The sequence below is a fragment of the Lepidochelys olivacea genome (assembly GCF_965140295.1).
Source record: "Lepidochelys olivacea isolate rLepOli2 genome assembly, chromosome: 1".
Classification (NCBI taxonomy): domain Eukaryota; kingdom Metazoa; phylum Chordata; order Testudines; family Cheloniidae; genus Lepidochelys; species Lepidochelys olivacea.
Genome location: NC_140411.1, coordinates 256,221,451 through 256,246,282, shown reverse-complemented (window position 1 = coordinate 256,246,282; position 24,832 = coordinate 256,221,451). Strand labels below are relative to the sequence as shown.

Sequence of the window (24,832 nt, the reverse complement as noted above, 5' to 3'; positions counted from 1 at the left end):
CAGTCTCGTGACTTAATCTCAAGATCATCCTTCCCAAAGTATAATTCTGAATTATATATGAATGTATTATACTCTGCAAAATTTTCACTGCCATACTACAACATGTAATAGGATAAATTCTGCTCTCTGTAGCACCAGTAGGAACCTATGGAAATTGATGTGGCTGCATAGGTGTAAGTGAGGGCAGAATTTGGCCCATTGTATATAGAGAGAGAGGTCAGATTCTCTCAATAGATAAAAACAGGAGAGTGCCCATAGCTCGAGTTAATTGCTAAATAGAATTTGGTTGGTCTTAGTTAACTCTCCATTGTCCCATGCCACCCTTTTAGAGACTTGAAAAAACAAATTACATTTATGTTGGTATCTCTTCTGTACTTTTCTGCTTGGGAATGAAAGCGAGGGTCTGAGAATATAATGCAGATTATTAAAAGACGGCCAACTGCAGCATGCACAGGGTTAGTGCACTAGCCTTTTCAATTCTGGAGGCTTGGGTTTAAATTCTGGAGGAGAGATGAAAACAAAGACAATGAAGCAAGAAGGAATACCTAGTTTTAGCTCATCAGCCAGGTTTTTATAAGGCGTCCTTTCTATATGCAGTCATACACATCTCTTTCCTTCAAAAGACACCCTCAAACTGAGTACAAGTGGCAGTCAGCAGGTATGCTTTTAGGCCCCTTGAGCTGCTCTACTCACCTCTGACCAAATGATAATAGTCCCTTATAGTACTAAGAATACCTAGCACTTATTAGTAATGTAATCATAACCTGTGTAGAATTAACTACTGTGTTCACTATCTGATAATATATCAGCCCTGTTGGCCAGCCAGGGAAGTGGAAAGGGCTGTCTCTTCATCTCAGCGTCGTACGGGTAACCCAATTTCTACATTCCTAAGATCTGTTTCAGAGTAGCAACCGTGTTAGTATTCGCAAAAAGAAAAGGAGTAGTTGTGGCACCTTAGAGACAAATACATTTATTTGAGCATAAGCTTTCGTGAGCTACAGCTCGCTTCACTGGATGCATCACTAGTACTCCTTTTCTAATTTCTAAAAACTGTAACATTAGGGTTCTGAATCTCATGCTATTTGTAATTGGCTATGCATACACTATCTGTGCATATACCCAGCAAGAATCAGTTGTAACACATGTGGCTTGAATCCCTCCTACAGTAGCCTGCTCTGACAGACTGATTGTGGAATAGAGGTTTTTCATGCTTTTAATTCCTTTTATCTACCCCTTTCACTTCTTCCCAGCCCTGGGAGAGAAGATGTGAATGTGTACTTGGGAGGGTGGATAGTGACATAGCTTTACTTGTGGCTCAAGACTTTACATTTGCATTTAACTGGTTTCTGGCTCAAATGTCTGAGTTTTCCCTCTACATAAGAACATAAGAATGGCCATACTGGGTCAGAACAAAGGTCCATCTAGCTCAGTATTCCGTCTCCCGACAGTAGCCGATGCTAGGTGCTTCAGAATGAATGAACAGAACAGGTAATCGTCAAGTGAACTATTCCATGTTACCCATTTCCCTGCTTCTGGCAAACAGAGGCTAGGGACACCATCTGCTCATCCTGGCAAATAGTCATTGATGGACCTATCCTCCATGAATTTAGGTAGTTCTTTTTTGAACCCTGTTATAGTCTTAGCCTTCACAACATCCTCTGGCAAGGAGTTCCACAGGTTGACTGTGCGTTGTGTGAAGAAATACTTCCTTTTGTTTGTTTTAAACCTGCTGCCTATTCATTTCATTTGGTGACTCCTAGTTCTTGTGTTATCAGAAGGAGTAAATAAAACTTCCTTATTTACTTTCTCCACATTCATCATGATTTATAGAACTCTATCATATCACCCCTTAGTTGTCTCTTTTCCAAGCTGCAAAGTCCCAGTCTTTTAAATCTCTTAATATATATTCCCTAAAGTGGCCAGATGTTCACCATTCCCCAAAAGTCTCTGTGGCTGGGCTTTAAAAAGGACTGGCTAATTTTGTGACTCTTAATGAACTAAGCTATTGATTATGGGATACCTAGATTTCGTGCTTGAGGGGGTCAGATGATTGATGATAATTCTAAGCACTTGTAAGTGCTATATGCTGCAACACTTTGAACATCCAAAGTGCTGCAGCTGTACAAACATTAACTAATCCTTATAATACCCCTATCCATTAGCTAGAGTGTTACTTTCCTCATCTCTAAATGGAGAAATTGAGACACCGATATTAATTGACCTTTTCCAAAGCCATACGTTAGAACTCAGGAGTTCCTGGCTTCCAGCTCTGTGCTTAGTCCACTACCTCTTGTGATTGCCTGTGTGCCAAGTTTTCCCTCCCTTCCTGATGCACGCAGTTGGTTAGGTGCATTAAATTTTAGATGCTTTTAGACTAGAGGTCAGAGATGATTCCACAGGACACCTCCACTGTCCAAGGTGGATGCAGTAATAGAATACAGAACAGAAGCCATGAAGGAAAACAGTTTGGTAAAGGGCATTAACTCTTCACAGTTAGAGGCATAATTTACCTTTATGTTTTCAAAGCATACTGCCAGATTTGCACAGCAAAATCACAGCAATGTTACCCCTTTGTGAGTACAGGTCTCCTAACAATTGACCAGGGCTCAAGAGTGACCTGACTTCTTAAATAGCTTTCAAGCATAGCTGACTGTCCTGCATACGCAGCTGGTGACTGATTCTTTTGGTTTGTGCTTCCAACCTGAATTATGATGTTGCAGCATCTCGCTGGCACTTGCAGAGTTGCTGTTGAAAGGCAGCCTAAGGCTTCACGGCACAAAGACATCTGGCAGCATCCCAGATTTAAAAGTCTGTATGTGCAACTGATGGGCTGACATGATTTTAACCCCTTCCGTGTAATGAACAGAACAAACTGATATAAGATCTGAGGATACAGCTGCTTGATCTGACTTCCTTCTCTCACTTTCCCCTAACAATACCTGTCACATGGAGTTCTTTGCAGATCCAGGAGAGGGGACTGTCAGTTCTGGGGTCTGGAAATGGAACCAAAGCATCTTTGTGCTTGCGTGTGTGTGCGCACATTCATTTCAATGAAAGGATATGATGGCCGGGGAGCAGAGCAGCCATGGGCAGGACCACACAAGGCTTTGTGTATGTACATGTGATTGACAGGAGTCTCCCTAAAAAATAAAGTCAGATGCAAAAAACTTTGCACAAAATTTGGGCTAGTTATTGTGAAAGGGTGGTCTGCCACCAAGGACAGGAGTGCCTCATAGTCAGGCCACCCTGCCACCTGGCATAGCCCTTTAAGGCCGTGGTTCTCAACCAGGGGTATGCATATCCCTGGGGTACACAGAGGTCTTCCAGGAGGTACATCAACTCATCTAGCTATTTGCCTAGTTTTACAACAGGCTATATAGAAAGCACAGGCGAAGTCGGTACAAACTAAAATGTCATACAGACAATGACTGGTTTATATTGCACTATATACTGTACACTGAAGTGTAAGTACAATATTTATATTCCAGTCGATTTATTTTATAGTTATACTGTAAAAATGAGAAAGTGAGCCATTTTTCAGTAATAGTGGCTGTTACACTTTTGTATTTTTATGTCTGATTTTGTAAGCAAGTAGTTTTTATGTGAGGTGAAACTTAGGGTATGCAAGACAAATCAGACTCCTCAAAGGGGTACAGTAGTCTGGAAAGGTTGAGAGCCACTGAGCTACAGGGTTCAGAAGGGAATAACAGATAAATATAGAAACCTTAAAGGTCTTGGAAATAAATGGTGCTTAGGGAAGGAAACTGGACGCTGCACTTTAAGGTCCTGAAACCTTACAGACAAGGCAGGACAAGGTCCCCTCTCACCCAACCAACTGGAAGTTGGAGTTGGGTGAAGGAGGAGTTGGGAGCAGCATAAAGGATATCTCCTTCCCCATAGCAGATAGGCACTGGCAGGAGGAGGCTGCCTACACCAGCTGAACCTCCAGAGTAGGAGGCTAATTGGGAAGGGTGTTCAGCTGAAGGGAATTGGCAAAAGCCTTGCACCTGACTTTAATCACAACCCTAGCCCCAGGAAAAGGGCTGGGGAGGGAATGACTGCTTGAAGGAGGGGAAGATTGATGAACCAACGGGAAAGAGGCCTGGGTAATAACCCTGGCTCCAGAGAGAGGGCAGAAGGGGAGCTTCTGCTTCATGGAGTGTAGGACCGGTTAATCTGAGCCAAAAAGGCCTGAGGCATAACCCTAGCTCCTGAGACAGGGTTGAATGGGAAACTCCTGCTTGGAGGAGGGAAAGACTGACTAGTCCTGCGTTGGAGATAGAGGAGTTACTCGCCACCACCCAGCTGCTGTGAGCAGCTAAGAGGGGTTCTGCTGTAGCTGCCTAATAAGTGGTGAGGAACCATAGATTTCAGACAGGGCTAGTAAAATCCAGAGACCCGGGGAAAGATCTTGAGAAGCTGTACAAAAGGTAGGTGCAACCCAGTGGGAATGGCAGCAAGATTGAAGGAACAGTCCTTGGCTGTCTAAACAGGGTTCCTGGGCTGGAATACAATGGGGAGGGTGGGCATGGGTTGACCTTCTGCAGACCAAGAAGGAATGTATAGACATCAGAAGGAGAGGAGGCCAAGTATTGTGGGCCCCAGACAGAGGTTGAGGGTTCAAAAGCCACTAGACTCTGAGGTTTCCTATTTGGGACCTTTCTGTTAATCTCAAAATTAATCCTAGAGGGCTAGGCCACAGAGAATGAGAGACTGTTGTGGCACCAGAAAGACTACAGGAGGGGCTAGACTGAAAAAAGCCCTGCAACGCCACACTGAAGAGGTGAGAGGTGCAACGACAGATACCAACAGGGTCTGAACCAGACACTAATAACTAGGGTAGTTGTTTTCCTCCACACAGTGCGTTCCTTAACAGCTGCAGTGAAAGGATGCTCCTAAAACCCTCTTCATATGTGTGAGATTTGTAGACAGGCAGTCTATTATCGCTCCTAGTGAACTTAGTTGAACTTGACTTGAGACTCTCTTATCCTTGCACCAGAAGTCTACATCAGAGTGCAGTAAAATTCCCCAGGCTTCATTATTGGATTTCCCTCTCCCCGTCCTACTACCAAACAAGCCACACTGGGTACGTCTACACTGCAATAAATGACCCAAGGCACCGCCACAACTGGCCTGGGTCAGCCGACTCAAGCTCAGGGGCTATAAAACTGAGCTGCAGAAATTCAAGTTTGGGCTGAATCATGGGCTCTGGGACCTGCCTCTTCATGGGGTCTCAGAGCCCAGGCTCCAGCCTGATCCCAAATGTCTACACTGCAGTTTTATAGTCCTGCAGCCTGAGCCCCACTTGCCCGAGTCAGCTGACCTGGGCCAGGCATGAGTCTTGTATTGTGGTGTCAACTCACTGGCAATGCTAAAGCATTGCCCTGTCAGCACTTTAGCGTGGCTTATGTAGTTGCAGCACATCGCTGGGAGAGAGCTCTCCCAACGCTCTAAAAACCCCACCCCCACGAGGGGAGTAGCTCCCACTCTCTACTCTGGCACATTACAGCGCTGAAACTTGTTGAAACTTTTTTCACCCCCCTGAGCGAGAAAATTGCAGTGCTGTTAAGTGCCAGCGTGGACAAGCCCTGAGTGTGCTCAGATTCCAGAGGCCTGTTCGTCTCTTGATATGTAGCAGTTAATGCTAATGGAGCTATGTCCCCATGTGTATGCCGGAATAGCAGATGCCTGCATCACAGCACGTGGAGGAAAACTTTTTCCCAGCCATCTGTCATATGCATGAGCACGTGTGTTGCATATTAGGTATGTAAAGGGGCAGTCCTCCTTCCCCAGGCTAGACAAGCTTCGAAACCTAGGATAGTCAGGTGGTCAGGAATGGTGAAAGAGTGAAGAGGGAAAGATTAGCATGTGTCAAATCTCTTGGGGAGCAAATGAGTTGTCTGTGATAACAGAATTGTGGAATATAAGATCCCAGCAAAGCAAAGGAGGTCCGTGTCAACTGGAGTTGAGACTTATAGGAGAAAACTATTAAACCCTTTAGATTTTAAAATCCTTGGGAAACCGACCTTTTTTTTTTTTTTTTTTTGGTCTTGTACATGCCTATTCACTAAGTGAATTAGGAAAACAAAGGCTCAATGCATGAATTATGAGGTGAAATTCTAAGGCCTGTGTTATCCAGGAGGTCAAATTCAATGATCATAATGATCCCTACTAGTCTTAAAAGTGTATCAGAATTAATGGATTTGTGCCTTAAATCACGTAGGTGCTTATCAAAATCCCATCCAGGGTCCTTGATTAATAGTTAAGTTCAGTGTAATGTCTGAAACTAACCTGAGAATCTGTTTTAGCTCAAAAAGAAAAGGAGGACTTGTGGCACCTTAGAGACTAACAAATTTATTTGAGCATAAATGCATCTGATGAAGTGAGCTGTAGCTCACGAAAGCTTATGCTCAAATCAATTTGTTAGTCTCTAAGGTGCCACAAGTCCTCCTTTTTTTTTTTTGCAGATACAGACTAACACGGCTGCTACTCTGAAACCTGTTTTAGCTCGTAGCAAGAAAATAATCCCATTTACCCCTCTTTTAAATAATTGATGTATCGTGACGGATCTAAAATACACGTGAAGTGTGGAAATGGCCTGGGGATAGAGAAAAGTATTTTACGTGTCCATCAGGAAAGAATAGCAATGAGGCCGGAAAGGCCTCTGCTGATTCCTGTGAGAACCAATGAGTCGTCAGTCCAATAGGCATCTTTTATCTGGATGAGCCCTAATGCACATTGCCAGGCTCTACATATTAAATACATCCAGCTTTTTTATTTTATTCAGATCAATGCACTTCAAAGCCGTATCTCTCTCCGTGAAGGAAGTCTCTGCTTTATTAATGCCAGGCCTGGTATCACTTTCATTCCTGTCACTATGAAATCAATGTTTATACACTTTCTGCAGGTGACTAAAAGACCAACAGATTGTATGAGCTGCCATCAAATCCAAGACTGGATTGAGGGGAGAAAAAAAAAAAAACAGCCTGGAGCTTTTGAACACTGCTGGGTCCCTTTTACAGCTTTGCCTATTAAATTTACGGAATGCTGATTTGCATAAACTTCCCAGTTTGCACTGCTGCCGCCTGCTTTCCTTTGATCTGATGTGGGGGAGTGCCCTCAGCATACATACAAGTATTAGTCTTAACGGGAGCATTCGTGTCAATATTACAAAGCAAGCCTTGGGTTTGCAAAGGCCCCTTTTACTTTAGGGAGATAAAGAATGGAGACAGTGTGCCAGTTCCACAGACCCTTAATATGGAGATGTCTCTGTATTTTCCAAGGATTAACATTGGATTTCTTTGCCCAGCATTGCTGGCTCTCATTGAGCTGTCTCTGGCTTTGCTGATAAGCAGGTTATGATGTGGAAAACCAGCAGTGCCACAGAAGATCTTCCTAACTAATGGACTATAGAGCTCCCAGTGATGCTACCTCTCGCAATTTTATTACAAGTCTCATGATGTTCTGTGAATGTTCCTAAAGCCCCAGCTCCTGTAACTGAGTGATTACGTAACAACCTCAGATTTCATTTTTAAAAAAGTTTCTAGTCTTCGCAAAAAGAAAAGGAGTACTTGTGGCACCTTAGAGACTAACCAATTTATTTGAGCATAAGCTTTCGTGAAGTGAGCTGTTCACGAAAGCTTATGCTCAAATAAATTGGTTAGTCTCTAAGGTGCCACAAGTACTCCTTTTCTTTTTGCGAATACAGACTAACATGGCTGCTACTCTGAAACCTTTCTAGTCTTCATGGCTGAGGAGAGAATCTTGGAAATGTAATCCCCTGTGAACCCAAAGGGCTCCGAAACCAGAAGGCAAATAAGAAATAAGTTTGGATTCTTTGTCTTAAAAAGTAGGCATTTTAAAAAAAAATCTAATGATTTTGATTTTGAGCCCTGACTCATGATTTTTGAAACTCAGGGTTGGTAATACTAGTCACCTAATAGTAATTGCTGGACTCCCAAATGTGTCTTTCTCTATTCCTTCGAAAAGTGGAAAGGCCACATTCTGTGCTCTTCCACGGAAATTCACTCCTGATTTGTATCAGTCTTACAGAGAACAGAACTGGGCCCATTTGGCTGTTTCAAATGTGAATCTATGTTCAACGCTCTGCACTTTGAAAGATGTGTGATGTATTAATAGATGTGGTACCATGAGGGTTGCCAGACAAAGAGCACCACCCCTTTGTGGCAGACCTATGCAAGTGACTCTCTTGATCTCAGATGCAAGGAGGCTGAGGTCCATTGTTTCCTGATCTGAACATTGCTCACTTGAAGTCGTTAGGAGCAGGGTCCTGGATGCAGTCTGACATGAGTCTGTCAGTTCAGTGCCTCCTGCTGGCATTCATAAAAGGCTCAAGGGAACTCTTAACTCACTTAGCAGAAATCAGCCAACTTGCTTCTGTTTCCTCTGGGCTCCAGCTCACCCATAGGGATAGTAAAAGGTGTAAGTGAACATGTTTGTTTTGTTTTGTTTTTAAACACATGTCAAAGTTTAAAGATGGCTTGGATTTTTGCTGCTAAATTATGGAGAAATGGCCTGAGGCAGTTTAGTGCCCAACTCCCTCTGAAATGCTCTGGGGGTTGGTTGCTTAATTCCCTTAATATCCTTTGTAAAAACTAGCCAAAATTTAACTCGATAATAAAGATAATCTGCATCTTTGCATCATATTCTAATTTCATTAGCCCCTTTCTGCTATAATCTTCAATGTCAGCGCATGCAGTTGTTCCTGTTGCCTCTGTTTTTGTTTCCTTCTGTATCTCTGTATATGGCTGGGTGTTCCTGGGTTCTCTTGCTGTCTTTGAGTTTGCCTGACTTTTTCCCCCTTCTGATTTCTTACTCTTTCTCTTTGTTCTTCATTTTTTGCTTTCTTTCCCGGAGGGCAAAATTATTTCCAGGAGTGGGAGGCAGGGGTGGTTTTTGTTTGTTGTTTCAATCTTGGAACTTTCATTCATTTATTTGTAGAGGTTCTCTGCATTTTCCCCTGTAACTTTTGCCCTCAAAGGCCCTGAATTGCAGAGGTCCTCTTACCAACTGAGGAAACACAGTTCTTGACACAGTTCTGTTTTGAACACCAGCGAGAGAGGGTTGGTCAAGAATGAGCTGAAGAGCTCCCGAAACCCTTCTTTCCCTGTCAGCTCCAGATCCCCTTGCATTTCCACTAGTCTCTTGAGCTGCTCCAGTTTTGTGAGTTGTTTGGGGCTTGTCTTCACTTCCACGCTACATCAGTGCAGCTGTGCCAGTGTAGCACGTCTGGTGAAGACGCACTATGTCGATGGGAGAGCACTCTCCTATCGATGTAATTACTCCACCTCAATGAGAGGCATAAGCTATGTCAGCAGGAGTGTGTCTCCCACCAACATAGTGTGGTGTTGACACACTTTGTCGATGTAACTTATGTGGCTCGGGGTGTGTTTTTCACACCCTTGAGCAAAGTAAGTTACATTGACTTTAACAATAGTGTAGACCAATGGTTCTCAACCAGGGGTATGTGTACCCCTGGGGGTACGCAGAGGTCTTCCAGGGGGTACATCAACTCATCTAGATATTTGCCTAGTTTTACAACAGGCTACATAGCATAGTCAGTACAAACTAAAATTCCATGTAGACAATAACTTGTTTATACTGCTCTATGTACTATACACTGAAATGTAAGTACAATATTTATATTCCAATTGATTTATTTTATAGTTCTATGGTAAAAATGAGAAAGTGAGCAATTTTTCAGTAATACTGTGCTGTGACATTTATATCTGATTTTGTAAGCAAGTTGTTTTTAAGTGAGGTGAAACTTGGGGGTACACAAGACAAATCAGACTCCTGAAAGGGATACAGTAGTCTGGAAAAGTTGAGAGCCACTGGTGTAGACAAGTCTCTGACTCTTTCCTTTGGTTTTCAGCCTTTCACATAAGGGGAGGAAGTTCGGTCTAGAGGTTAAAACATTGGATGGTGACTGAGGAGAGCTAGATTATACTCCTATCTTTGCCCCTGTTTTCTTCTTTGTAAAGCGAGGGTGATAGCTTCACAACATTCCTGTGAGATAAATTCATTCATGTGTGCAAAGTGTTTTGGGACCTGCAGATGGAAGTCTGTCCAGAACTGAGGTTTGAATCTTTGCCATTCTGACTTCTGGACTTCTGTAGGGCATTCTCTGTGTCAAACCTGTCCTAGCCATAATTGTCAAGCTTTTTACAGCTCCATACCCTAACCCTGCCACTGTTTGGGGGAAGGGGTGTTGATCATAAGCTTAAATTTGTGGTTGTATGCAAATTATTTGCAAAATATGCAAATAATCTCACTAAATAATTTACATAATATGACCAACACATTGATCCTGACTGTTTAGCTCATAGAATATTTGGACCCTGGATATTGTTCCCCCTCCTGCTGAATGCAATCAGTGGAGTTACACAAAGACCAAATGGGGCTTGTGAACTCGTCATGGATGTTGCACGTTGACTTCAGCTGAGGTTGTGGTTAGGAGCTGCAGGATGTGTTGGCCCAGTGAAAATGAAGCCCCTGTTCTGATGTACATGTCTGTAGAGCTAAAGAACAAAGGTGCGTACGTACAGGGTGGGTGTAATGCAGAATAGATTGTTTTTGATGTTTTCCGGTAAGCAGGGTGCTTGTTGGCCTTTTACTTATGTATTCAATTACTGATCTTTCTTTCATCTTAGATAAACCCTTCTCTGTAGCTGGACTAGTGGTAATCAATATATTGGTAAGGCAGAGCTACAATTACCTTAATTTAAAAAAATGGATTTCAATTACTTTGTTAATTATGCTAACCTAAGGCTGATGAAAATATCCCCTCATGGTACACTCTTTTCCTAAGGGTTTCGTAAAGAAACGAGCACACCTTTTGTCATTTCCCCCACACACACACTTTTACAGATGGAGTTGAAGGTCAAATCCTTCCTGAATTTCTAGAATCTTGGTCAGCAACCTTCCTGCCACAGTGGGGTTATCTTCCTTTGGAATTTATCAACAATACATTGATTTTGGAGGGTTCAGTCAGTGGCACAGAGGCAGCCCCAGAGCACCGTCTCCACAGAACTCCAAGCCCACGCCAGTCCATGGAGAAGGAGACGAGTAAATGAGTCCAATCTATGTCTTCCATGTGGCAGTACAGAATAACTAATTTCTATTCCTTTTCCTTGCTTTCCAGTGCCAGTATGCACCACTGCATCTCTGTTCCTGGATGACACACGCTTTCTGTAGTGTAGGATACTTGTATTTATTATTTTAAATTATTTCACTCTGTTTTGTTATTTCCTGTTGTTGATCCATACAGATTAGTTAATATTACTTTGTCCCTTGCTTAGAAGATGTCAGGCTTGTAGAGGAGGTAAGAACTATACAAGCACCAAATAGTGGGTAAAAATTTCAAATGTGGAGCTGCAAGTTTCATGGGACTTTGGTTCTTAAGTCACTTAAGTGCTTTCAAAAATTTTACCCATCATGATTATTACCAATAGCCACAGGCTCCCTCTAATGGCTGATAGCCATAATGGCAGGAAATGAATGCTTTAGCAGTGGAACAGCGGACAACTTCCCAAAAAGCTGCACGAAAGATATAAAATGGTATATTACTGTGTGTGTCACTGTTGATATTGAAGTTAGATTTCTGCTAACCCTCCACTGTTTGCCACCTGATGCCAAATACTCCAAGCAAATGTACCAAATTATGGCATTATGCTGTGATTGGACTCTGTCTATATGTGAACTGCACACCACTATAACCAACGCTAAACTTGGACCTTGGTGGTCTGCAGACAGAAACTCTGCTTAAATGTCCCTCGTACTAGAATGTGGGTATCACAGAATCATAGAATATCAGGGTTGGAAGGAACCTCAGGAGGTCATCTAGTCCAACCCCCTGCTCAAAGCAGGACCAATTCCCAATTAAATCATCCCAGCCAGGGCTTTGTCAAGCCTGATCTTAAAAACTTCTAAGGAAGGAGATTCCACCACCTCCCTAGGTAACACATTCCAGTGTTTCACCACACTCCTAGTGAAAAAGCTTTTCCTAATATCCAACCTAAACCTCCCCAGCTGCAACTTGAGACCATTACTCCTTGTTCTGTCATCTGCTACCACTGAGAACAGTCTAGATCCATCCTCTTTGGAACCCCCTTTCAGGTAGTTGAAAGCAGCTATCAAATCCCCCCTCATTCTTCTCTTCCGCAGACTAAACAATCCCAGTTCCCTCAGCCTCTCCTCATAAGTCATGTGCTCCAGCCCCCTAATCATTTTTGTTGCCCTCCGCTGGACTCTTTCCAATTTTTCCACATCCTTCTTGTAATGTGGGGCCCAAAACTGGATAAAGTACTCCAGATGAGGCCTCACCAATGTCGAATAGAGGGGAATGATCACATCCCTTGATCTGCTGGCAATGCCCCTACGTATACATCCCAAAATGCCATTGGCCTTCTTGGCAACAAGGGCACACTGTTGACTCATATCCAGCTTCTCGTCCACTGTAACCCCTAGGTCCTTTTCTGCAGAACTGCTGCCTAGCCATTCGGTCCCGAGTCTGTAGCGGTGCATGGGATTCTTCCGTCCTAAGTGCAGGACTCTGCACTTGTCCTTGTTGAACCTCATCAGATTTCTTTTGGCCCAATCCTCTAATTTGTCTAGGGCCCTATCCCTACCCTCCAGCGTACCTACCTCTCCTCCCAGTTTAGTGTCATATGCAAACTTGCTGAGGGTGCAATTCATACCATCCTCCAGATCCATTTATGAAGATATTGAACAAAACCGGCCTGAGGACTGACCCTTGGGGCACTCCACTTTGATACTGACTGCCAACTAGACATAGAGCCATTGATCACAACCCGTTGAGCCCGACAATCTAGCCAACTTTCTATCCACCTTATAGTCCATTCATCCAGCCCATACTTCTTTAACTTGCTGGCAAGAATACTGTGGGAGACCGTGTCAAAAGCTTTGCTAAAGTCAAGGAGCAACACGTCCACTGCTTTCCCCTCATCCACAGAGCCAGTTATCTCGTCATAGAAGGCAATTAGATTAGACTTGCCCTTGGTGAATCCATGCTGACTGTTCCTGATCACTTTCCTCTTCTCTAAGTGCTTCAGAATTGATTCCTTGAGGACCTGCTCCAATGATTTTTTTCCAGGGACTGAGGTGAAGCTGATTGGCCTGTAGTTCCCTGGATCCTCCTTCTTCCCTTTTTTAAAGATGGGCACTACATTAGCCTTTTTCCAGTCGTCTGGGACTTCCCCCGATCGCCATGAGTTTTCAAAGATAATGGCCAATGGCTCTGCAATCACATCCGCCAACTCCTTTAGCACTCTCGGATGCAGCACATCCGGCCCCATGGAATTGTGCTCATCCAGCTTTTCTAAATAGTCCCGAACCACTTCTTTCTCCACAGAGGGCTGGTCACCTCCTCCCCATGCTGTGCTGCCCAGTGCAGTAGTCTGGGAGCTGACCTTGTTCGTGAAGACAGAGGCAAAAAAAGCATTGAGTACATTAGCTTTTTCCACATCCTCTGACACTAGGTTGCCTCCCTCATTCAGTAAGGGGCCCACACTTTTCTTGACTTTCTTCTTGTTGCCAACATACCTGAAGAAACCCTTCTTGTTACTCTTAACATCTCTTGCTAGCTGCAACTCCAGGTGGGACTTGGCCTTCCTGATTTCACTCCTGCATCCCCAAGCAATATTTGTATACTCTTCCCTGGTCATTTGTCCAATCTTCCACTTCTTGTAAGCTTCTTTTTTGTGTTCAAGATCAACAAGGATTTCACTGTTAAGCCAAGCTGGTCGCCTGCCATATTTACTATTCTTTTTACACATCGGGATGGCTTGTCCCTGTAACCTCAATAAGGATTCTTTAAAATACAGCCAGCTCTCCTGGACTCCTTTCCCCCTCATGTTATTCTCCCAGGGGATCCTGCCCATCAGTTCTCTGAGGGAGTCAAAGTCTGCTTTTCTGAAGTCGAGAGTGCATATTCTGCTGCTCTCCTTTCTTCCCTGTGTCAGGATCCTGAACTCGACCTCGACCATCTCATGGTCACTGCCTCCCAGGTTCCCATCCACTTTTGCTTCCCCTACTAATTCTTCCTGGTTTGTGAGCAGCAGGTCAAGAAGAGCTCTGCCCCTAGTTGGTTCCTCCAGCACTTGCACCAGGAAATTGTCCCCTACATTTTTCAAAAACTTCCTGTATTGTCTGTGCACCGCTGTATTGCTCTCCCAGCAGATATCAGGGTGATTGAAGACTCCCATGAGAACCAGGGCCTGCGATCTAGTAACTTCCATTAGTTGCTGGAAGAAAGCCTCGTCCACCTCATCCCCCGGTCTGGTGGTCTATAGCAGACTCCCACCACGACATCACCCTTGTTGCTCACACTTCTAAACTTAATCCAGAGACTCTGAGGTTTTTCTGCAGTTTCATACTTGAGCTCTGAGCAGTCATACTGCTCCCTTACATACAATGCAACTTCCCCACCTTTTCTACCCTGCCTGTCCTTCCTGAACAGTTTATATCCATCCATGACAGTACTCCAGTCATGTGAGTTATCCCACCAAGTCTCTGTTATTCCAATCACATCATAATTCCTTGACTGTGCCAGGACTTCCAGTTCTCCCTGCTTGTTTCCCAGGCTTCTTGCATTTGTGTATAGGCACTTGAGATAACTTGCTGATCGTCCCTCTTTCTCAGTATGAGGCAGGAGCCCTCCCTTCTCGCGTGCTCCTGCCTCATACTGAGAAAGAGGGGCGATCAGCGAGTTATCTACATGAATGTGTCATGTAGAGTAGTTATATATTTATTCCATTTCTCTTTCTGTATTATGCAGAGAAATGACATATGCACCTCCCCCAGGAGAGGCCTGTGCAATGCCCTTCTATTAAGCTACCCTTACTCTTCAAGAAAGCCTTCACTCACCATTCTGCCATTGTGGTTACCACCTGAGATAACATCTTTGCTAATACAGAGATTTGTTGTTATTATTGTGGTCAGGACAGTGGCAGTCAGAAGGTTAAATCTGAACCATGGGGTGGAATGGTTCCATTTTACTAGATGTGAAAGCTGTGAGGCTGATCTGTAATAATTTAAGCATACTGTATGTGACCTGATTATGGTGGGTGTGTGTGTGTGTGTGTGTGTGTAACTATATTAAATTACTGGAATATTTACCATATGCATATGTTGATTTAGTTCCATAGCAGGGTGGTTAGGAAATTAGCAGGAAGGCAAGATAATATTTCTCGATAAGTAACCTCCCAGTAAACAAGGCAGGGGTCATTAAGGAGCAATACTTGAGCTATTAGCTGGAAGCTCCTTCCAGTCACCAGTAAAGATACAAGGCTTATTTTGCCAAGGATGGGAACCAGAATATCAAAAGGCCACTAATTGGTTAAAAATCACCATCAAGAGAAAGGGAAAGGCAGTTGTCAGGGTCTGTTTGAAAGGAAGAGGCTTATACAGACACAGGCCCTACAGAAGGGGTCTGAAGCAGCTGGGCCTTTATAACCTTCCTGGGGACGGTAAACCTTAGTAAGATAGATGTGCACAGGCTGTTCTGTTTTTAAATCCTTTCTCGGATGCTGTGTTCCTGCTACTAAGTTCTTACCTTTAAGAATGCTATCTAGCCACTGTATTAACTGCTGGTCACATCTCCCGAAAAGAAGACTTGCAGGTGCCAAGCCCAGTTGGACCTGTAGGGAAATCACAGTTGGTACATGGCAGGGGAAGAGGGTAGCCTGAGGCCTGGTCTAAGAGTTGGAGAATTGCAGGATTCCAGGGAAATAAAGGCTTGAGGCCTAAGACCTGAGGGGTGCACACAGAGAGACTTGAGAGGAGTCCAAGGTGCTTTTATACCTGTAACTGTGACACTAGGAATGGCCCCCACTGATTCAAAAAGCCGCCATCACTTTCACTGCTCCAGACATCTGCTGTAATAAATGTCCTTGTGTTACCTGTTACTGGTATCCAAGACATAAACATGATTGACTACCATTATGTTGCTATTGTATCTTTTTTGTTTCCCTGCTCATTCCCTGCTATGCCTAGACAAGACCCAAAGTTGTATGCTGTGTTAGCAGAGAAGGGGGCCTTGCAGAGTCCCTGTGAAAATCCTATTCCCTGGCCCCAGTGTCTCCAGTTGTGAAATAGTGAAGTGATTCCACTAAGTCATGTGGCATTAGTTTGCTCTGAAATCTTGGATGCATTTTCCATAAATAACAAGACAGTTTAGTGGCTCAGAAAAAAATCCAGGTGTCTAAATTTCTCCTTGTTCATTTACCTGATTGGAGAAGATCCGCAGAGTAATACATCTTATTCCTAAAAGAAGCATTTAAATCTAGAGGACCAAGTTTGCAAAGCAGCCTCAATTTAGCCTTTTAAAAATTGTGCTTCCAATTTTGTGTATGCCCCTGAAGTGAACTAGCCAATCAGATAATGTGAGGATATCTCTAGTTAGCTACCTAATATTCATCAAGCCCAAAATCTAGATATGGGGGATACACAAAATTGCATATACAGAGCCAAGTACAGAAAAACTGAAACTGTACTTGAAAACTGGTTTTGGAGTGTCACACGAGCCTTGCTCCAGGATTTTTTGTCCCACTAATGGTTGTGTTTAGAATGTTTGCTTCTCAAAATTCAGAGTCCCTTTAACAAGCCAGCAACAAATAGGGTCTTTTTAGCCAATCCATTTGCTGAAATTCCAAAGTATCCGATATTTGTCTCAGTTCTCTTGCCTCAGAATAGACTCAGATTGCTAGCTGGAATGAAAAGCATTTTTCTTCTCCATGGTGAACAATGTGGTAGAAATAGCCAAATGTATTATGGGACTCTTTTTTTCTTCTTCTTCTTCTTCTTCTTCCAACTTCCTCTGAAACACTAGCTACTGGGACACTAAATCAATAGACACAGCTATTTTTAGAGCCCTGCACAGACACAAAAATTTGTATCTGCATCTGATCCACGGATATAAAGTGGATATCCACCGATTTGCAGGGCTCTAGCTATTTTAATCTTTTTGTTGTGACTGGAGGAGGAGCTGTGTACAATTCAGTAACACTTGGGGGCAGGAAAAGGCCATGAAGCCTACCTACTTCTACCCACTTGGCCAATGTGCCTTGCTAGCAAGTTGGTGTAGGATACCCTGCATATAAAGTAATAACCCTTCTCCACTTACACAAGTGTTGACTAAGCTTTAGGCCTTAGGATGTTCTTTAAAGGCTCAGTGAGTTGTTCTAATGTGAAACAATTTATCTGCATCTCACAAAAGTGTCTCTTGTTCTCCCACAGGAAAAAAGGTCTATTTGTATTTCTTCCTCAAACACGATTTCAAGGGTGACAGCATCTCTCTGGCTAAGCTATAGTGACTCCAAAAGCCCCTCTAGACTGTGGAATACAGTTATTTAGTCTCACTCGCGTTGTGGAGAAGTTCTCCATCCTGAGCTTCAGCAATGAATTTCCTCCGAAGGCGCCTCTCAGACAGTAGTTTTGTGGCTAACTTGCCCAATGGCTATATGATGGATCTTCAGCGTCCTGATAACTCCACTAGCTCTCCAGGTTCTCCAGCAACTGAGAGGAAGCAACAGCAGCAACCATCTCAGCCATCACCCTCTTCCTCTTCTGGAACCAATATCTTCAGTTCCATCTCCAGTGCCATGAAGCAGACCACACAAGCAGCTGCAGGACTCATGGAGCACTCGGCAAGCCCCACTCCTGTGGCTCAGAAACCCAAGATCCTTTTGGTGATTGACGATGCTCACACAGATTGGTAAGCACACACGTCTACTGGCTGCTTTAATGACAGCAGTATTACTGGGGTGTAGGAGGCTGTGTGGCTTGGGAGATCAGCAATAGGATATAGAGAAATTTGTGTCTAAGTCACCTGTCCATGTCAGTGGTGACCAAGGTCTGGTTGTTCGGTGGCCTGCACAACATGAATGTGTCGGTTTCTTCAGTTCTCAGTGTCGTCAGATGTTCGGCTGCATGTGTGTGTGTGTTCTCTCTGTGTGCTGTCCCAGCTCTGTGCAGACAGCTGGCACAGCAGACCTCGAGCGAACAGCCCAATGACCACAAGATCCATTAAGGTATGAAGGCACCCAGCCAGGTTTATTGGCAGTGAAGCACGGTCCTAGCTCCCTGGATCAATGTCTAGAGTTACACTAGCACATGTGTGCCCATGACAGTGGACGCAGCTCAGTCAGTGGCAGGACTTTTCACTGACCCCTCGGCTGGCCAAAGACACTCCCTCTGAGATACATCTTTATACACCAACAAGTTACATATTGCCTCTGACGTATCAGGGTGCCACCCTCTGACGTATTAGGGTGCCACCCATTGCCTCGTACATGTTGGTTTGATCAAAACATCTCTATCCATCATGCTGTCATCCTGACCTTATCTTTAGGATGGGTCAGTGTGTTCCTGTTATGTTTGGGGAATGTGCTGGTATCGAGGTGTTCTGGTACCACCTTTCTGGAATGTGTTTGCATATATCTTCTTGTGCCTAGCACTACTTAGGAATGTGTGTTTCTGCAGTATTAGCCCTGTTCTTGCCAGATTCTGTGAGCAGGGCCTGCCTCTTGCTCACAACTTAACTTTGCTTTATATCAGCAAAGGTTTGGCTACGTTAGCCCAGGCCGGAGGCCTCATACCAAGCCTCTGATACATGGGCTTATGTTTCAGGCCCTCTTCCTACTGTATTCAGAGAAAAATGTCCTTTGGCACTAATTAGCAAACTTGTTGACAGTCTCAGAAGAGATGTCTGTGCTCAGCAGACTGAATTCCTCTTTCACTCCTAGACCTGGTCTCTGCAGGCACATTGTGTAAAGGTATAAAGGCACATTGTGGTGTGGTTTGGCAGGCATGCACAACACCATTGTGTTTGCTATACCTGTTCTATAAATAAAGAGAAGACCTCTGTCTCTAGGGCTGTCAATCCAGTGCCTTTCACAACATCTACATTCACCAAAAAGTAATTAAAATAGTAAAAACAGACAGACTACTACAAGTGATAATCCCCTCCCTTGCTAATCGTGATAGCAAACAGCAAAACGTTCAGAGGTTTAGCTAAGCCTCCAAAGGATATGCTTATGCAAACATGGTTTGCTGGAAATGTTATTAGAAAGGGCTTTTTTTGTGAGATTTGCCAAGACAGAACACTTTTTCCAGAAGTCTTGGAAGACACCTGAATCCTTCCGAAATTCAGGGGAGCTGGCCTATTTGATTGGAGGACATCTCCTTGAAAGTTGGCTAATCTGCAAAGCCTGCCAGCATCCATTTTTACTGTTCTGTCCTATAAAGGTTTTTAGACCACACCCATCACCATAATATCTGAGCACCATTCAGTAGTACATTAAGCTGTGTGACTACACATTTGTTCCAAGGCCCTGAGAAGCTGTGTTTTTATCACCTCCATCGCTCTCTCAGTGCCTGTCTGCCTTGGGCAAGCTGGCCAGGAGATCCAGAGGGAGGAAACCCAGAGTGTGGCCTGCTTCTTGGTACTAGCCTTCAGGAAGTCATCAAACATCTGCCACTGCCAGTCGGCCTCGGCAGCTGCCAGGGAGCTCTTCACTGCCCTCTGGTTTTGGAGACTCCCTTACAGGAGAAGAGAATATAACCCTGGGGAACACGTGAGTATTTGGGTTACCCAGATTTTGGTTATATGGGATTGTGTTGTACTTGCTCACTTCAGCCTCATCAGGAACGTTGTAAATGGCCTTTCCTGCAATATTTAATTATCTCCCCACTACCTCCCACCCTTTATTTCCCAGCTGAAACCTGGAAGTGATGGTCAAAGATTAAATTGCTTTTGCTTTCTTGTTCTTCATCCTCCTCAGTGTCCAGCCTACCCCTGGACACTGCAAGGGCCATTGCTGAGGGAATGGTTCCACTCTGTCACACCAGCAACTCCAAACTCTTTTCAGAACTGGAGCTAGGTAAATAAGAACATTATCTGAGAAAGAAAGAGGGATAAAGGGGTTCTCCAACTAACCCAGGCAATCACTTCAGCAAGAGAAAACAGAAGAAGTGGTTGTATATTTCCAACAATGGTGGAAATTTTAAATGCCAGCAATAAAGATTGCACAAAATTCCTTCAAGATCATTTTACATTCAACTCCAGTTAAAGAAATATCTCATTACCTACGTTCCATCTAAATGGCCTCAGATAAAGAGCTTACCTCTAAAACAGGGGTGGGCAAACCTTTTGGCCTGAGGGCCACATCTGTGTGTGAAAATTGTGTGAATGTTCATGAATGCTCATGACATTGGGGATTGGGGTGCGGCAGGGGGTGAAGGCTCCGGCTGGGGGTGTGGCTGAGGATGAGGGGTTTGAGGTGCAGGAGGGTGCTCTGCACTGGGACTGAGGGGTTTAGAGGGTGGGAGGGGGATCAGGGCTGGAGCAGGGGGTTGGGGAATAGGAGAAGGTCGGGGTGCAGGCTCCAGATGGCGCTTACCTCAAGTAGCTCCCAGAAGCAGCGGCATGTCCCCTTCTCCAGCTCCTACACAAAGGCGTGGCCAGGGGGCTCTGCGTGCTGCCCCGTCCGCAGGAACCACCCTTGCAGCTCCCATTGGCCACAGTTCCTGGCCAATGGGAGCTGAAGAGCTGGTGCTTGAGATGGGGGCAGCATGCAGTGCAGAGCCCCCTGGCAGTCCCTCTGCATAGGGGCTGGAGAGGGGACATGCCGCTGCTTCCGGGAGCCACACGGAACCACAGCACATGCGGAGCGAGGCAAGCCCCTAACCCTGCTTCTGGGTGGGAGCTTGAGGGCCGGATTAAAAGGTCTGATGGGCCAGACGCAGCCCACGGGCCGTAGTTTGCCCACCCATGTTCTAAAACTAGGTTTCTCTAACAGCAAAACTGTCTTTGAGTGAAATGTGTCTTTGCTCCCTAGAACCTGTCAGATTTCAATTGTGTCATGTTTCATCGACAGATGACCATTTCAAGATTTTCCCTTAAAGCCCTGTCAAAATAAATATTGTTTGCAGTATTGTTGTAACCATGTTGGTCCAAGGATCTTAGAGAGACAAGGTGACTGAGCTAATATCTTTTATTGGACCAAACTTCTATTCATGAGGGAAACAAGCTTTTGAATTTACACAGATTTGGGGACCTGAAGAAGAGCTTTTGTGTAAGCTCAAAAGCATCTCTCTTTCACCAACAAAATATAGATTAGCTGTTCCTTGAGTCATCCTCTGGTTAAAAGTTAGAGAACTACATTCAGGTTACAATTCCCTTTTTTCCTGTTACAAAATACATAATGATTTTGATTTAAAATGCCCTCCTTGTGAGAGGAGATCTCCCTTACTTTAATTGGTCTTTTCCTCATCTATACCATCCTTGAAAGCGGAGAGGAAAACTTGCCTAGTGGCTAAAGAACACATCTGGGAGCTGAGGCACATTGGCTTACATTCTTGGCTCTGCCACAAACTTGTTGTTTTAACTCACCCAAGGTACGTTACTTACCTTCACTGTGCCTCATTTTCCTTATCTGTAAAATGCGAATAAAAATACTGAGCTGGCTGGAGCAGAGCATGTTGCCGCTGGGCTGATGGGGAGGAGGAGGCATCTGTGGCTAAGTCTCCTTTCAGTTTCTCAGATCCTGGAGCTACCTGCAAGCTGAATCTATCTAAGGATTCTGCTAACTTGTAAGGACACTGTGGTCCAGCCCTGCTTCCCATTGTGCACCTTCGCCACCAAAAGAAGCAGGTAGTGAGGAGGCTGCTCTGGCCCCATTTCTGCCACATCCTCTGTGCTGGGTTGTTTGAGGAAGCAGGTGCCATGAAACCAATCACACTGACTTTCCTCCTCGTGGGAATCCCTAGCTGCCCCTCAGGGGCAGCTTTCTGGCTGCTTTGTGACGCTCGGGAAATACCTACAACAACCTTTTTTATTTTAGGTATATCTGTAGCCCCCATTACCCTTGTATGGGAGACCCACGACAGCCCTCTGAGATGGAGCAGGACTATCATCCCCATTATGCAGAGAGACTGTGACTTGCCCAAGGTCACTCAGGAAATCTGAAGCAAAGCCCAGGTCTGCTGAGTCCTAGAGTAGCACCCTAACCACAGGACCATTCCTGAAGGGCTCAAATGCTGGCTTTACCTCTGGTCCCCTTGTTATAAATGTAAACCAAGATCTTGGGTGTAATGGCCTTCATTAGTCTCCACTTATTTCCCAGCAGACATGAGTGCATTACAGACCCATCATTAACAGCATGGCTTGTTTCTGCCTCAAAAGAGGGGATTCGTTACAAAGCAAGGACTGCCCTCCTCTCCCTTACTCTATCCTCCCCTTCCCAGGGTAATGGGCTTGGAGTTTGCATCAAGGTGGAGGTGTAGCAACTGAGGCCAGTAACTAATACAGGATCCTTCATCCAACCTGAAATGAGAGTGAAAACGAGTGGAATTTTCCCCATGAAAACTGGCCTTTTAACATAGTAGGAAAGTCTCTGGTAGGATGGCAATTGCATCTAGTGTTTGTGCGAATCTAGCAAAACCAGGGCTTTGCTGGCTACCATTTCTATAAGAGGTGATTCTCCCCCCCACACACACACGCACTTGGCACTGCTGCCTTCTGTTTTAGCTGGTATTTTCTTACTTATTTACTACCTTGATGCACCTGCTGGTTTTTCTCAAGTGTAACAATAAACTCAATAGCTGAGTCACTGGCTTGTGCTAAACTTCCCTGCAGTATAAAGGAGACACCACCAGGGGGTAGTCCATTACCACATCATCCATCTAGCTCTCTGTTGGACCCGTTCACATGTCTAATACACCGTGCTACCATCTGGGGCCTAGGGGCCAGTCTGCTGCTTAGTCCTAACAGTGTAATCAAAGAGGAAGGTGTGGCACTAAGCCCATATTCTTCATAGAGAGATTGTATGGCACAACTAAGATATGTTTTGTGCAAAAATGGGTCATGTGAGATATCATTGGAAAGGTTATGATTGACTAAATGTGATTATCCTATTAGTATATATGTATCATTTCTGTATCTGAAGTTAGGAATATTGACTATGTATCAATTGCAAAAGTGTTTGCACCTGGGGAACACCCACTAGACAAAATGCAATCAGTCTGGCTGCTTAGTCAATAAATCAATAGGGAGAACAATAGGTCTTTGAAGATGCTAATCTCCCACCTTCCTGAGAAGCTTCCTGCATGCTGCTTTGACACTGCAGGGTCGTGTGATCATGTCACCTGGTACTGGATACCATATTGGACTGTTGGTATTTTTCCACTAGTAGGGGGTGGGGATCAAACTGGGAAACAAAGGATTCCTGCCATATGTAAATCCTATTTTGGCTGGGGAGTGAGTTAATCAGGGTTGGTTCTTCACTGGATACACCCCCACCCCAAAGATGACTGCTCAAAACACCTAAAACTGAACTGGGGAAGAGCTGGACCAGGCTAGAAGGGAATATCTGGAATTCTAAGCTGCAAGCAAAAGAAGTTTCCACAATATTCCTCAAATGTAAGTGGGTCTTTATAAAATATAGTAAGATTTGTGCCTTGCCTGGAAGCATTTACAGTAAGAGGGCTAGCTTCTAATCTTATTCACGTGGGTGAATGAAGGCAATAGTGTCACTCAGGATTTACACAGGTATAATTGAGATCAGAATCTGGTCCAATGACCACAACACTGAAAGACAATGTTGATTAGGCCCTATTCTGATCTCAGTTAAACTGCTGTACTTTCTGAGGAACCGATTTCTTCTTCCTAGTATCAATCTGATGAAATACCAGCTCAGACTGCCCCACCTAAGCAGCAGTGTTTGCCTTGAGAAAAGATGACTGGGGATTGTGGCTGGCCACTCTGGTTGCCTCACACATGGAACTAGTCCCAGAATCTTCGGAGTGAACAATAACCTATTGTTACCGTTTTGTTCATTTCATTTTTGAAGAGGTATCAGATTTAAAACCTTTTCCAACCCCTCTTTGCCTGCCAAAATAGCTGACTCTGCAGCATTTTTGTGTTGATAAATAGTCCTTTCCTTCCTCCTCCCTCGCGCTGGAAGAGTTAACTGGACCAGAAAACAGTCACTAGAAATAAGTAACAACAAGTGAAGAGCTATCAATATTTTAACATGGGACTGCCACAAAACTTTCCCCCATAGCCTGTGACAAACCCCATGTAATGAGGCCTCATTGTTTGCAGACAGGAAGGGTGGGAGATTGAGGAACCTGTCCACTGATTTCCCTTTTTAAAAACAAAAACACTTTCTTGTAACCCAAGAAGGTGGCAATATAGCTGGATAGGCAACTTATTTGTATTGCAGAGCACCTAGGAGCCCCAGTCATGGACCCAGATCCCATTGTGTCAGGCACTGTGCTAACACAGAACAAAAACAGTCCCTGCTGCAAAGAGCTTACAGTCTAAGTATGTTAAGTGCACTTAATTGGAAAATAGTATCATTCGTTTCTTTAAAATTCTGCTAAGTCTACTGATACTACAGCACAGCCCTGAACTTATCTCTCTTGTAGTGATGGGCTGGAGGGTATAAAGACCTGTAATGGGAATCCACACCTTCATCTGCAAACCTTTGTTAATACCTGACACTTGGCATACCCTGGCATTTTTCAAAGGCTAAATATTTGCTCTTGAAATATTTGTGAGTCCTATATAACTCAATCCACTCTGGCAGGGATGTGGTAGCCGTAGCAAAAGAAGGGTGGATTCCATCAGAGGCAGGAAAATGACCCAACTCTCCCTTTGATATGGTGGCAAAAATTTGCACAAGAGCTTCTATTTCTCTCCAAGATGCCCTTCCAGCAGCTCCCAAAGAAGTGTATCTTTACTCTGCTTAGTGCAGTATTGGGGGATGACTCTAGTTGGGTTGCTCTG

At 44.3% G+C, this 24,832-nt stretch overlaps 1 protein-coding gene across 1 annotated transcript in view; it reads left to right on the top strand.

The window, feature by feature from the left end:
• Nucleotides 1-24,832, top strand: part of SYN3 (synapsin III) — a 279,080-nt gene that overhangs the window by 9,816 nt on the left and 244,432 nt on the right. The window contains exon 2 of the mRNA XM_084610849.1: nucleotides 17,278-17,755. Within this exon, the coding sequence (XP_084466975.1) occupies nucleotides 17,439-17,755 (317 nt within the window). The 5' untranslated portion in view covers nucleotides 17,278-17,438. The remainder of the gene's footprint in view (nucleotides 1-17,277; nucleotides 17,756-24,832) is intronic.